Source organism: Fukomys damarensis, unplaced genomic scaffold (genome assembly GCF_012274545.1).
Source record: "Fukomys damarensis isolate Sample0158 unplaced genomic scaffold, DMR_v1.0_HiC HiC_scaffold_36, whole genome shotgun sequence".
NCBI classification, from domain to species: domain Eukaryota; kingdom Metazoa; phylum Chordata; class Mammalia; order Rodentia; family Bathyergidae; genus Fukomys; species Fukomys damarensis.
This window is the reverse complement of record NW_022900948.1, coordinates 18,125,777-18,141,512: the sequence shown is the minus strand read 5'-3', so window position 1 is coordinate 18,141,512 and position 15,736 is coordinate 18,125,777. Positions and strand designations below refer to the sequence as shown.

At 39.4% G+C, this 15,736-nt stretch overlaps 1 protein-coding gene across 1 annotated transcript in view; it reads right to left on the bottom strand.

The window, feature by feature from the left end:
- Window positions 1-15,736, bottom strand: part of Nr4a3 (nuclear receptor subfamily 4 group A member 3) — a 36,779-nt gene that overhangs the window by 3,259 nt on the left and 17,784 nt on the right. The window contains 2 exon segments of the mRNA XM_033759178.1: window positions 10,730-10,908; window positions 13,775-13,974. Of these exon segments, the coding sequence (XP_033615069.1) occupies window positions 10,730-10,908; window positions 13,775-13,974 (379 nt within the window).

Here is a 15,736-nt window from a genome sequence, read left to right as displayed (position 1 = left end):
ATAGGCAGTAAAGTCCCCTCATTCAAAAGCTTTGCAATGCATGACTTTGCTTTTCCTGAGAAACTTGTTGCTAATCAGCCCAGGTGCAAACTTTTCCCCTTAGCTTATCTGTACAAAACACAGAGCTTTGTGTTTTGACTCAGAGAAGCACTCAAGAGTGAACTTCAAGAGATATCCTGCCTGCAGTGGTGTTCTGCCTAAAGTTTTATTTCCCCTCCAAAAGCATAGAAGCAGTCTGCAAATTTAGCAGTAAATTTCAAGAGCTATAAGATGTTCATAGCCTCTGACCAAGTAATCCTACTCTTGGGAATTTCTACACAGGAAAAATTCAACAGAAAAAGAAAATACTATACGCGGAGACATTTGGTGTAGTGTTAACTTTTTACCAACATCTACCACACAAGGGCAAAAATAAACACTGGAAAAAAATAACGGGTTGAAGAACAGGGGAGCTTTCAGGTAAATCATGGTGTGTCCACATAATGGGAGATTCTACAGACATGGAAAAGGACAAGCATGAAGTCTCTGAAGCAGCATGGAAGAATACCCATAATATTAAAGGAATAGAATATTAAGCAGTGTCTAACCTGTCATTATATCTATGTAAACATTATTATTTGCATATAGAAAAGGATGAAGGAAAGCAAAATATGAAAATATCTAAGAGATGACTGCATAAGATTTTTTACTGTCTTATAAAATTTCTAGGTTAGTGCTGTTTTGTATAGCAATGTTAAAACAGAACAAGATGGCAGTGGGTCTTTTGAGGGGCCTTCTATTGACTGTAACACGATCAAATGCCCTTGTGGATGCTAAGCTCTATTAATATTGAGATATATCACATCTGATTCATAAGCTAGGGAGAGATGCTTTTCTCAGAATAAAATACTAATCTATTGATTTAAGTTTCCCCTTCCTTTCAGTGCTTCATGTTACACACAGTATTTATGATCCCCTATTCATTATGGAGGTGAAACTGAGCAATATGGTGGCTGAATTTCCAGAGAGAGTTGATTGTGGAACCTCGTAGCCAGATTTCTCAGGGCCAAACTCACAGAAGGAGGCCTCCGAGTTTTCCTTGCTCTGCAGCCAGTTGTGACGGCTCAATAACTATGGCAACCATTATTTATTCAGTGAATTCAAGTGGAGATCGATACCTCCTGCCAGCTGGATCAACTCTAGGCCTGGAATTCCTTGAGGAATTCAGAGACACTTCTGTCAGAAGCCAAAGGCACCTCAACCCTTCTTTGTTGTTCTGAACAGCCTCTGATTTGTGGCTTCTCTGCTTTTCCAAAAGGTTTAAGGTAAAATTCAGTCTCCATGCAAACTACTGCCAGGAGCCAGCAAGACTGTTTGATCACTAGGGAGTCACTAAGTATCTGAGAGCATCCCAGTAATTTGAAATTCCTTAGAACCCCAATCGCTGACCTTAAGATGAAGGGACCTCCTTTCTTCTTGAAGTGTGGTAACACGGCTGCAGAGCTAATATACAGAAAGTGCATACATTTTGGGACAAATTAGGCATTTGGGTTATCTCCTTTTCTAGAAAATTTTATGCAGAACATCGTCATTCAAGATCTGTCTCTACTATTAAAGAAAACAAGCTTGTCAGTATTTCTTGCATTTTGATCTCTATAACATTTATCCTATATTTTGATTTTGATATTTTAACTCAAGCATTACATATTTGAAACTTCAAAATCACAACATATAGAAATGGTATAATTTATGTGTCATAATCACTGTAAACAGAAATTGGAATGGATTGACTCACTTAAATTCCCATCTAACAGAACAATCTCCACCACAAGATACTACAAAGAGTGTCAAGTACCAGCTAGACTGGATGTTCGTATTCAAGCTGAGAATAAAAATGTATCTAATAGAACTTTATATAAGGGATGATCAAAAATATGATTAAATATTACAGTAAACTACACATTACTATTAATCCCCCTCAAAATACTCTCCCTTGCTTGAAATACACTTACTCTATCATTCTTGCTACTTTCTAAAGCAGTTCTAGAAGACCCCTTTCATGGCTTCATGAGCTGTGATGGAAAATACAATGAATACTCCTGTCAAGTACCACTGACCACAGAAAGGCAGGCTTCTGAAAACATGACAGTGTGTCCTCATCCACCTTATTCACTGAATCTGCCACTATGTAAATTCTAGCTTTTCCCCAAAATGATCTCAAAAGGTAAACATTTTGCATCAGTGATGTCATCAAGACATCATGACTGTGCAACTAAAGACACTCAGAAAAAAAGGACTTGCAGAACACTGCTTCAGAAGGTGCTAAGAATGATGGGATAAAGGGTGTTTAAAGAGAGGGGAGTATTTTGAGGAGGATAAATGGCAATGTGTCTTGGATTATAATACTTTTTTTAAAATTTAAGCACACACCATATTTTTCAGTAATACCTCATATTATTCTCTTTTACTTAGATTATCTCACCCTCATAAAAGCCCTGTAAATTAGGCAGGACAAAGATTATCTTTAATTAATTGATATGAAAGCTAAGACTTAGAGTTAAGTGATTTAGCCAGGGTCCAAATCAGCAAGTGGCTCTCTTCAATGCCAAGACCAGATAATTCCATTATACTATAGTTTGCTGCCTCCTACTTCGAATACCTCTAGTTGTTAGAAAGTTTCTCCTCATCCTGAGGTGAACTAGCTTCCCTAACCTTCCTACTTTTAGTGTACCTAATTAACTAGTGGATTAATTGCTTCTTTCAACAAGTATTTATGGAGTACCTATTCTGTGGTGAGCAATGTTATAGCTACCGGTCTTAGGGCAGCAGAGAAAACAGGCAACAGATGCTGATCTGTGTGTGGAGTTAACATCTAAAGACACAGCTAGATCCTGTGCATTTTACTCTCCATGTCAGACATCTCTGTTGAAAGAGGACAGGAGTTAGGGTTAAGGGAAAGGGATAAAATGGCGGGGGTGTGAATGACTGAATGAAATATTAGAATCATTTAGGTCTGTATTCATGTTTTCTATCTTCTGCTGGTTATGATCTACTTAGGCTTTTGAACTCAGATCAAACATTTCTTCAAGAAAGCTTCCCTTTTTGCTCCTAGTTTGTCACATTCTCTTATAGCACTGTTTCTTCCCATCACAGGACATAATAGTTTGAAATCAGACATTTATGTAACAATTGCCTGCCTCTCTCAGTAGGTATAAGCTGCATGGGGACATGACCTGTATTTGCTGATTGCTGTATCTCCAGCCTGAAACCTAGTACATAAGTGACACTCAATAAATATCTGTTAAATGAATATACAGATGGAAAATAAGGATATGTAAAATGATTAAATTATCACAGACACAAATAAACATGTTGCAAGTTATTAAAAAGCTTACAATAGTAAACACCATTATAAACTCTAAACCTACCACATCTGAAGCTTTAAAACCAGGTTTCCTGGTGTATATCCATGCTCTACCACTTATTAGCTGGGTGACTTTGGGTCTATTTCTACATTTGTAAAACAAGGTTAACAATGGCAGTTGCCTTGAAGATTGCTTTGAAAATTAAATGAATTATCACATGTACGTATGTAGAATAATGGCTAGCACTATTAAACAATGTTTGCAAATATCTTCTCTGCTTAAAACTTATTACCTTTCTTTACAAATCAGCTATATCGGAGTTTTCCATTAGTGTCATCACAATTTTCACCACCCCACATAATAATCTCTATCAACAACTTCTTCCCCATAGCCCATAAATTTAATCTATTCCCAAAACTTTAGTTATTATCTCTGTGATTTTTCCCTGCAATCTATGTCCTCTTTTTAGTACCAACTTCCTCTGGCCTAGATATTAAATATCTGCTACCTAGACTGTGATAATAATTCTTGACTGGTCTCCTTGCTTCCTGTCTCTGCTGTAATTTTCTTTTTTTTTTTTGGTCTCTGCTGTAATTCATCCCAAGTACTTCCAAATGTATTTACTGATTAAACAACTTTAAACAAAATAACATGTAAATCCCTTGGCACAGAGTCTGGCACTAGTTGTTTTTAAGTGGTAGTTATTAATTTCAGAGAATCTCAATTACCAATAGGTTTCCTTATTTTTTGCTACTAGAGGGATGGTCCCCAAACCAGCAAGATCAACATAACAAGAAGCTTGTGAGAAAGGCCAAACTTTAGGTGCCGCCCCAGATTCACCTACTCAAAATCTGTAATTTAACAAGTTGCCTAGTGTACACATGAAAACTGGAGAAGACTTGCTCTAGTCAATCCTAGTCCCTGAAAGATACTTGATTCAGTCAATATGTAGAGTTTATCTAGTCACTGTTTGCAAATCTTACTCCCCAAGGCAGGAACTCACTTCCTAAGGCAGCTTATTCCAATTTCAGATAGTTCTGTCTAGGAGAACTCATTTCACAAGGGAGCTTCTTCTAATTTCAAAGAGTTCTTAGTTTCTTTTATTGAGCTAAATTTTGCCATCTGATAGCTCCCACTTCTGCCTCATGGGCCTTTGAGAAATATTGAATTTTCTTCCTGATGGTGGGACCAGAGATGAGAAAAGGGACGGAGAGGAGCGAGCAGGAGCCTCCTCAAGGAAAAGCAACCTCTCTTTTGGAGCTAGTCTTAGGGCATAGGCTAACTCAGAGATGAGGTTTCAGCTCCTGCCAAAGGGAAGGAGAGGCTGGCTCCCCCAGAGAGGTGTTTGTAGCTGAAACACCAGCCAACAAATGGGACTTCCTGCTCTGAGTGACACCTCTTTAGGAAGTTAAGCCACAGTTACTTCTCACATTATATATAACATCATTTCCTGATGGGCAGTCCTAGACACACTGAGCCTGTACTGGTCAAAAAGCCTCTTATCAGCGGGCAGCCTGTGTTGAGGTATCATAGTGCTTTTCAGTCCTGTCTTTGAGTAGGTGTCTGTCTGTCTGTCTTTCCAACAAGACAACAGACTCTTTACAGGTAAAAGATTGTATGTCTGGTACATAGCACATGCTCATTAAATATTTACTGAATTAATTGGACTTGAAATAAGGCAATTCTCGAGATTTCTGGCTATTTTCTAATAGCAATGGTAGGCTAATAAGAATTAATTCTGATTTCCTAACTTGGGAGACTGATAGTGTTAACTCATTCATTCAACTAATATTTGCAATATGCTACATACTTTCAAGTACTAAACTAATTTTAAAGACACATAAGACTCTCCCTGCCCTTGGATTTTTGATTGAGTATCAATGTATAACTCAAATTCCTAGAATGAGCTTCAATAAATGTTATCAGGCTGATCTGAATTGAATGATGAACCACTTGGTACCACCGAAAATTGACAGGGAAAAATGTTCGCAAGACATTTGAAAAGATTGCAAAACTATATATACACTGCAACCACAGTGTTGTCTAAAGGAAAATAAATGTATGTATCTTTGCATATGAAAAGATTAAATAAAAATAAACCAAGACATTAGCAAAAGAAAGAAATCCCTTAGTCCGTTATATATGTACAATAATAGAGAAGCATGAAAATCTTTATGGATACTTAGGAGAACAGCTAGTTCTACCTGAAAGTATGTAAGAAAAATAAGAGTTAGCCATGGTATTTTTGTTACAGCAGCCTACATAGACTAAGGCATCATCCCTGTCATAAATGAGAAAATTGATATTTGGAGAGGGCAAGGAATTGCCCAACATTGTATCCCTAACAAGATGCCTAGTAAAAGCTTGAATTAAGAGCTTTAATATCCAAATCCTAAAACCACCCACCTCTTTTTCAAACTATATTATCCTGCCAAATTTTACATGTAGTTTTCCTTGAAATGTTGCTGATGGCTATATTTGATCCAAAAACAGAGTAACTAGGTAACCACTTAGAGTGAGCATGAGAAGCCTGGAAAGACAGGTGGTGGAGGGCGTGGCAGGATCAGCCACCCGTCTGGTCTTGACATGTCACTGTTTCACTGCTTTCTGCACCTGGTTCTGCCTTCCTTCCTCCTCTTCAGTTTTAGAGGTCATGTTCCAAAAGAGAAAGAAGTTATTGTCTCACCTGAGAGGAGACCTGAGTATAGAAGAGAAAGCTATTCTTAGAGTGTAGTGATTTACAAAATGGCATTTGGGCATTGAAGATTTCCTCTGCCACCTGGTCCAAAATGACCTTTCCATTCCTAGTGCCCCTATTATTATATGGTAAATGCATTTTACAGAATCCAGAAGTTAGGTCATAATAATAGGCCATAAAGTAAACATCTCACAGAATCAGTTGTTTCCCTGAAAATCCTCTCAATTTCCCCAAAGCACAGGACATGCTTTCAGTTTCAGTATCTGATGCAGTGAAACTGTGACCCACAGTGATATCTGCTCTCTTGAGCTTGATTACGAATGTGTGGACATTGAGAGTAATAGCTAAACCCTTACAATTTTTCTCTTCTTTCTACAGAGATCATATATGTGATTTGGCACAAGCATAACTCAACTCCACCACACATGTTTTCTTTTTCCCCAAAATGTACTGAGGTGTTCCACTGCCTTCTAGTTTTCTTGAGCTAGAATGTTCTTTACATCTTCTCAGTCTAGATGCTACTTCCTTGAGAAATCATTCATGACCAGTGCCTCCACCTTCTCTCACCCCAAAAATGTTGGTAATTACCTGGATTTCCCTTGCACAGACTGGTTCTACTTAAGGGCTTGGACACTGACCACCATACAAGTTCATTATATCATAACCATGCATGATTTCTGGGGAGACTGTACATTTTCTGACAGCAGAATTCCATCAGCTTGCTTATCTTCACACTGCTAGTGACTGTCATAGTGTTTGGCACATAAAAGCCTTCAAGATTATTTAATGAATAGATATTTATAAGATGGTAGTTCTACCCTACTTTCCATTTGGAGGGCTTCTTATTTATTAAATACAATTAGCTGCAACCAGGCACCAACACATTGGTATCTAACCAGAAGTAAAGCATTTTCATTATTCCAGGGATGTAGCACTGGCAAATAGCAAGTGTTAAGTCTGACAAATCGAGAGCCTAAAAAGTAATTTGAAAACTACAGCTATGGGAAACTCCCTTATGACTGTAGGAAGGGAGAGTGACCAGAAAGAAACCATTTCCTGCCCTACCTTGCCACCTAGTTTTTCATAAAGGGGCCTAGACAGAAGAGGAGGAGGAAAGAATAGAATTGGGGCAGGGGTATGTTTATGTAAACCACCAATACTATCCAGGTTCTTAATACTTTTCCTGGAAGCCAGACTAGTTAAACTTCTAAGACCTTATTTTCCTTGCAGGAGTTTTTCTCTAGTTTAAGAACAGATATTTTGGGAATGACTATACTAATACCAATGGCTCAGCTGACATTCCAAATTATTCTTTATGATGATGGAGCTTATTCACAAGTCAAGATTCTAATCATAGTTTAATCAAAATCAAGTTTGAGTCCCACCTGGGCAACTTAGCAAAAACCAATGCCAAAATAATAATAATAACAATAATGATAATGATAATAATAAAAGGCTGGGGATGCAGCTCCATGGTAGAGCACTCCTGAGTTTGACTTCCAATACTGAATTTAAGAAAAAGGAGAAAAGTCAAGATTCATGGAAGCTGACATTTCAAATGAAAGTTAACCATAACAATGTGCACTGCTTCCCAGGCATCCCGTCTTCTGCCATTTCCTGATGCTTTCATGCATCTCAAACTCCTCCAGGCCAGAAAGGAGAACAGAGGGCTTATTCTCCTTTGGGTTATAACCACAGCACCTGTAACAGCTGCTCTGCACAGGCTGGCAGGAGTGAGGGGAGGAATTGAAGTTGCGTGAGGGAGAGGCCCAAAGCCAACACTTCGAAGCACTGGAGCCCCCCATCCGTGTAACTTAATTACATCAATTCAAGCTTCTCTCTCAAGTGCCCAAGGAAATAGTCACTGAACATACTGCCTTATAAGGCTACCACTTCTTTCCTCATGGCATAGAGATTTTTTTTTTTGTACCGGGGATCGAATTCAGGTCCTTGTGCTTGCGAGGCAGGCAGCAGAACCACTGAGCTAAATCCCTGGCCCATGGCATAGAGTTTGATTCTGGACCAGCCAGGGCTTCCAAGGAAAAAGGGCAGACATGTGCTAATTTGAGGGAGCCATGTCACCATCACTCCAAGGAAGAATGTAAGCAGACTGAGTGCCTATCCCAAACCCAGTCTGGCTACATCACAAACCCAAATTTCCATAATCCACATTGTACTCGATATTGTTGATATTGTGGGTAGGAAAATCTGAAGTTCAGAGAAACGAAATGCATTAGTCAACACTACATACTTATTAAAATATCGCCCCAGATTAATAGGAAGATGCTGGATTCCAAAGCCCATGATATTTCTGCCATGCCAAACAGCCTCCTCCTCCAGCAGGTCTTCAAACAAAAGGGCACAGAACAAATGGGATGCAGAGATTGGCACCACCCTACCCCTAATTCCTACTCTGTCCTGTCTGTGTTGAATTGCTGGTCTCTCCAGGTTGAGACTGCGTGGCACCCACATGACCTAGTCTCTTAGTAGGTGTTCATTAGTTTCCACTTAAAGGGTAAAAACAAGCAAACAAAGTAGGCCTTTGAGGGAGGCCCTCCTCCTAAGCCACAGCTCCCACATTGTATTATCTTCTTCCTGCCCCAATTCGTGTTGAAAACTAGCTGTCAAGGTAGCTCTTTCTAAAACGAAAGCTTAGCCATCATATATTTGAAAACTTCTGTGGCTCCCTAAGGCTCTCAAGATAAATTCCAGTGCTTCCTCTAGGTGTGCAAGGTTCTTCATGCTCTGCCCCACCTTTACGCATCAGCGCAGTGGTATCTTCCATTATCCTCTTAGTTGTCTCCTTTATGAAATTTATGACAGCTGCATTTTCAATGGCTTTGGCAATTTTTTATTTATGCCTCCAATACTCAGTCCTTCTATGGAGCCTCTGCTCTATTTCAAGGAGCAGCTCCTGTAATCCCCTCTGAAAAGACATGTGGCACCTGCAGTGTCTTAGCAACTTGTACCCACTCCCACATCTCCACCGTGTCACCTGACACCCTACATCACATGCATGCTTCTATGTTCTGTCTCCTGCAGGGATGTGTGTCATCATGACATACAGTGCACTATGTACTGATTAACAAGATTTCATACCCATTTCCATAGAGAGGTGGCAATGGGCTGGTTTTATCTGCAGAAAGCCAAGGCGAGCTCTAGTTTTCTTTTAATATTAAAAATAAATGAAATTCCACACTTTCCTAATTTGAATGTCTAACTTTCTTAGGAAGAGCTGAATGATTGTGAAATTGAGCTGAATGGTTTTAATACAAAGGTGGCTTTTGAGCCAATTTTCTTACAATCCTGCTAGGGTGACACCTTGTGTCTTAAATGTGCTTATCTTCTTAAGGTGCTCTAGTATGCCATCTGAAAGCCCTCTAAGTGGAATCCATACCCTGTGAGGTTGCTTTTGGTTTTTGTTTTACTAATGACTCTCTTGAAAGTCTGGGGCAGCCTGATAAAAAGAGGTGAGTCCTCATCTGGAACCAAAGACCAGGAGGAAGTCAGACTCTATTGGAACATGTTAATGTCTGATTCCTAACTTCAGTACACACTACTTATTTTGCTTTGCATTCATGTAAATAGTCAAATGATGAACCAGCCCAGCCTCTGAAAGTACAAAGACACATCTCACTTTAGCTTTCAGAAAATACTTCAAGAAGATGCATATATGTTTGGGAAAATCAATGCGCAGCTCTGATGCATCAAAAAGAAGGGACCATCTATGCCAGGGGATGCACTTAGGCCTCTGGAAACTCACTGCCTGCCTGAATATCATTTCTCCCAGCCAAGAGCATATTATCAACTCTGAAATTCACCCTCAGCACAACAGCCTGGCCTCTTCTTGGATGTGACCAAAAAGGAGATGAGCCCAGGTCTGGTTAGCTTCTCCAAAGCACCCAGCTCCTGTCACTGATCGAGTCAGACTAGAAAGGAAGAAATCCAAAGGAAACTGCAGCAGTGTGAGGGGCAAAGAGAACTGCAGCTAGGCTGGGAACTGATGGCCAGTGTTCCCTCTCCTGCTACCTCCTGCTTCTTTATCTTCCAAAAGATAGGAAGGGAGAGGCATTTAGAGGGAGAGTAGAATAATATAGAAACTCAATCTGTTTTATGCTTCTAGTTCTGAAAACTGTTGAGTTGAGCCATTTTTGCTTGTTAATACTGCCTATTTTCCTTTGTCCTCTCCCAAAGTTAATATATAAAATTGTCTTTTATATGTCTGTAGTTCTTTGGCTTTGCTTTGAGTCACTAGGCAAGGACTGGGGAAGGGAGTCTTGCCACCTCTGCCCTGCAGAAATAGCTGGTTAAGGTAATATTCCACGGAAAACCTTTGTAAAAATAACCCTGATACAGCCACTCCAACTGTTAACAGAGCTTGGAAAGAAAGTTAGACTTTTTTTTTTTTTTGTACCGGGAAATCGAACTCAGATCCTTGCACTTGCGAGAAAGTCAAGTTTGCTGACAATGATAACTAAATAGACTACAAATCCTCTTTTTTAGAAGTTTGTGACAACAAGTTGTAGATGTATATTTTCTTACTTGAATTAAATTTAACAGATTTCAGAAAAGTGGTAGTCATTTTCCTAATTTTCTGGTGTGACAGCCAAGGCCAGAATCCACCTTGACAAGGGATAGAAGAGAAAGGGGATGTGATGACTTTGTGTTTCAGCAAGGCGGAGCTCACCTGTGATCATGCTCAGTGCTGACAGGCAGGCTAAGGCTTGGATATCAAGGTTCAGGCTCTGCAAATTTAAGGAAAAGTCTTTAATGGAGTCGAGCCACTCCCCAAATCCACGAAGGCACTGAAGTCGATGCAGGACAAGTCCATTGCAGAACACAAACTTATCTTCAGCAGTGTTTGACCTGCAGGTAGAGGAGGCAGACACATTAAACTGGTCTGTCCAGTCTGACCTACATCATAACAGCATAACATACAGGCACCCAAGCAGGCATGGAACAGTGTTGGGGACCTTGTACAGTGGTGTAAATGCCGTCCAGACACCTCTAAGGAACAAGACTGTGCTTTTGAGGATAAACAATAAACATCACTTCTTTGTGTGAAGGACGGGGGGGGCATCAGCTCAGAGAATGAGGGGGTTGTGGCACCTGCTGTCCTGTTACTAAAATCAGTTACCAGTTTGCCCTGGAGAGCAGGTGCTCAGGGACTATGGAGGGGAAGCCCATTGCACTGCCTCTCTCTGCAATGAGTATGACACTGTTTCCTTTAGGAATCCTGAGTCAGGGCAATAACCTGAATATAATAATAAGACCTGAAGCTAAGGCACTACAGTTCCACTGTGTAGATTCAAAGCATCAAGTCCTTGAAAGTGCAAGAAGTCAACGACAAACTAAAGAGTGACCTAACCCAAAATGAGTCCTAATTTATATTGCCTTCTCTGTTGTGAACACCAGGACTGTGGAGAGCTATTTATAAATCTTCCCTGGTAGTTTATATGATGTCCATAACCATCCTACATTATCTCATATAATGAACTGGAACCTCCAATTGAACATCACTTCGCAGTGTGAACCTGGGCACTCCTTTAACCTCTCTGGACTCCCTTTCTGGATCTATAAAACTGTAATTCTAATTAGTACCTCCCAAAACTGTTAAGGGAATTAAGTAAGATTTGAAAGCCCATGCACAGAACCAAGTACACAGGATGTAAAAAGCATTAGGTGTAACTAATTCTGAATTCCATGTTATTCATACTTTAATCTTAGCTTCCCCTTAACATTAAAGTATCTTCCTATCTATTTATCTATGTTGGCCTATTACATTAACAAAGTTAATCTCTTTAACTATGCATTTTTTTCATCCCTTTACTCAACAAGTACTTACTGAGCACAAACTGGTGAATAGGACAGATATGGTACTCATTGGCATGGAGCTTATCATCTATTTAATCCTTTGCTGGATGCCTACTAGACAAGTCACATTGTTGCTTGGCTCTGGTATACAGTAAGTTCCTGATTTTAGAATAAGTTCTGTTCTGGGAGAACATTCGTAAATTGGATTCATTCATAATCTGTTGAAATGAATTTTATACAGTCCACCTGTGAAAGTTCACAACTCAAGTGTTTATAAATTGAGGACTTACTACACAGGATTAACTCTAAATGAAACTAATTACTGACAGTGCTTGTAACTCCACTCCATCTCTCCTACTGATCCCTTTACACAAGGCACACATAAGATAGAAAGAGTCAGTGTCAGAATTTAAACATGGACCTCTGACCACTGGGCTCAGAATCACCTGAGCAAAAGATAAAAATGCAGATTTCTGGACTTCCTCCAAAGTCTACCAGACCAAAATAGGTAAGAAAGAAATGTGGATGCCTATACATTAAAAGGGAGCTTCTAGCACCACAGTATGAGACTGGGAAAAAGGTAAGAAAGGGAAAGAGGGGAAAGAGTATTATTTTTCCTCTAATATTTGGTGAAATGTTTGGTGCCATCTCTTAAAAATATATAACTGAAAGAAAGCAAGGAAGATGCAGTTAAACATACTGTGTGTGAATAAAAACAGTGTTAAAGCACAATTTTAAAAAGGCTACATGTAGAGCCTTGCTGGGAATATGGAAAAGGAATAAAGCCATGGGACTGCCCATTCAGTCTTGGGAAGAGCTGGATGATTCTGTACAACCAAAGATTAGCTGAAATTTATGTACAGCCACCTCTACCAATCCATCTTCAGCTGACTAAATGTTATACTATAGCCCTTAGCCAAAGCAGGGGTGGATGTTATGGTTTCACCACAGATATTATAAATTCATTTCATTTTTGGAATCATTTTAAGGATTCCTTGTACCTTTTGTATATAACTGGGTTTTGTTGATTTTCCTTTTAGGGGAGAGTTTGAGATAAGGTCTTGCTTTGTAATTCAGGCTGGCCTTGAACTCACAGTCATCTTCCAGCCTTGGCCCCTGGGTACTGGGATTACAGGTATGTGCCACCAGGCCCAGCTGTTTTGCTTTTTAAAAAACAATTTATTTCATATTTAAAACTCTTATACTAGTCAATGGTTCATGTTCAGCATTATCTGAGCCATTTGCCATTAAAGAAAGAGAAATACTTACTTGTGTTTCAAGTAAAACTGGTGTAGGAAAGTCTTGAAGAAAAAAAAAAGGCTACATGTGGAATTTATGAGAGGAGTTTAGACCTGAGATTCATCTTTTTGAAAAATCATTTCCTGTTTGTGTTTGGTGTCACTGTGTAAGAGAAGTTGGACCAAATTTTTTTGATTGAGGAGTTGTTCTTTTCAAATAAATGCTGGGAATTGAGAAGCAGTGGGAAGTCTTTAGAGTCCCATCAGGTGTTCTACCATGAGACAAACACAGTACTTGCTCCCAGGAAATACCTTATACCTCATGAAACTCTTCCTAGAAGCATAGAATGTTGGACTGCCAAGAACATCAGAGATCACCACATCCAGAGATACACTTCCTTCTTGAGTAATGGAGGAAGCTGAGTTTCCACCGGGGCCATGACCTGCTCAGGGTCATCCAGCCAGTTCATGTTAGAAATTGTTCTAGAATGTAGGGGTCCTGGCTGCCACAAGAGTACTCTTTCCATTACCCACTGCTCAGTTTTTTTAACTGCTTGATCATATTTCAAATTTGGTTCTCCAGCAAACTTTGCATTGGCAATTCAAGTACAAACACAGAAGGCTGCAAACTGCTTCAAAGAAAGGAGTAGATTAAGGGAAGATAAAATAATATTAATTACCTTATGGAAAGTCTCAGAACAAACAGCTCCAAAAAGGCTGATTCAATAAGTAATGTCTGATCTTCTTTGGGGAGATCAGTAAATCCTGGAATCTTTTCTGCCCAGCTTCTGGATACATCAATGGAGGCTGTCAGGAGGTTGTAGAACTGTTGCACATGCTCAGCTTCTGTGCCTGTAGCAGCCTGGTCAGTGGGACAGTACTAAAATGTAAACCAAAGAGAACAGTGTTATCCTGTTTCCATGGAAATACACTGTCATTTACAAATTGGCTCTTTCAGATGCCAATGTCTAAATCTTTACTTTTAGGTTCCAAGGCTTACAAAATCCTTCTACCGTCATAGCCTCATCTAAGTCTCACAATGATCCTCTGATTTAAATAAAGTGATTTATTGTTATTGCTAAATAGATTAAGAAGTTTGCACAAGTTCCATTAGTGCAGTGATTTTCAACCTTGACTGTGCACAGCAGTCACATGGGGAAGTTTATCTGGGTCCTACACCTAGAGATTCTAACTGAAATGGTCTGGGGTTAGGGTTGGCCAGTAAGAATTGTAAAAGCTCCCCAAGTGACTCCAAATGGCAGCTCATGTTGAGAACCAGCAATCTCAGGTCTGGGTCTGAGTAAATTGCCATGGTCTACTGATTCTATTATAGCATAATCGTCTCCCCACAAGATGCTGCAGAACCTACCAGTTCTCCAAATATGTTCTCTGGACCAGAAGCATCAGGGATAACTGGGAATGTGCTACAAATGACAGTCACAGGCCTCACCCCAGGAACACTAGGAATAGGCTCAGCAGGCTGTTTAATCAAGACTCCAGGTAATTCTCGTGTAAATCAAACTATTAGAATCACAGAATTAACCAGTACAAGATATGAATAGTTTTGCTTGCTGTTGATGGATTTCTGTGAGACAAAACAAACCAGAGGGTGGGAGTGGGGTGTCTTCCTGCAGAGCCCTAGTGGCTGCATGACATTAGATTTAGGACCTATGGATACTTCTACTATCAAAATTATCAAAAATTAAATATAATTTAAAAGTCAGTTCCTCATCACATTAGCCATATTTCAAGCACTTCATAGCAAATATGGGATAGAACATTTTCATCACTGCTGAAAATCCACTGGACAGCACTGATTGAGAAAGAAAAAGAGTAGAGGGAGAGAGAGAATAGGGATAAGTCTTTGTCTCTACCCAGCTTTTGGATATTTTGGTAGAATTGTGAGTTTGCTTGAATCACTGAAGGAATACAAATTTCTGCTTCAGGCAGGAAGACTGATGCAGCAAAACAGTAATCAAGGGACAATCAGTAGCATAGAGATTTAACAGATATACAAAACACACATAAATGTACACTTCGTTGCCTTTATAACACAGCTAAGTGTGAATTCGTATTGTGTCTCTTAATTACTCTTCATGGGACAGAGATTTTAACCTGTATTTTACAGATGAAGTAATAGGCTCAGAGAGGCTAAGCAACTTTTCCAAGTTAGGAACCAACAGTGATAAGTCAGGAATTAAACTGGCTATGGGATTACAAGCCCTATACCTCCTGGTGTAAATGTGCTTGATGTTAGTAGCTGGTAGACTGGTGGGATGGTTTTTGGGATCTTTAGAAACTATTCTGTTTCTTTATGTGGAACTCTCCAGATCTTTATTCATTGGTCCCATGTTTCTGTCAACAGCACAGTGACTGGCACATAACTGATGAAATACTTGTTGAATATTTTTTTCAGTGAAAAAATTGCCTAGGTTTACCATGATGCCCAAACCTGATTGGAGGAGAAACAGCTAATAAGCAGGAGCTATGTATTTACTGTAGAGCTACAGTGTTATTCCTACAGTATTATTCCTAGGTATAAGGAAATGAGGCACTAGGCTTAATTGGGTCTTGTTTTCTTTGTGTTTTTCCGAGCAGCAAGATGTAACTAAAAAAAAAAAAAAAAAAAAAAAAAAAAAAAA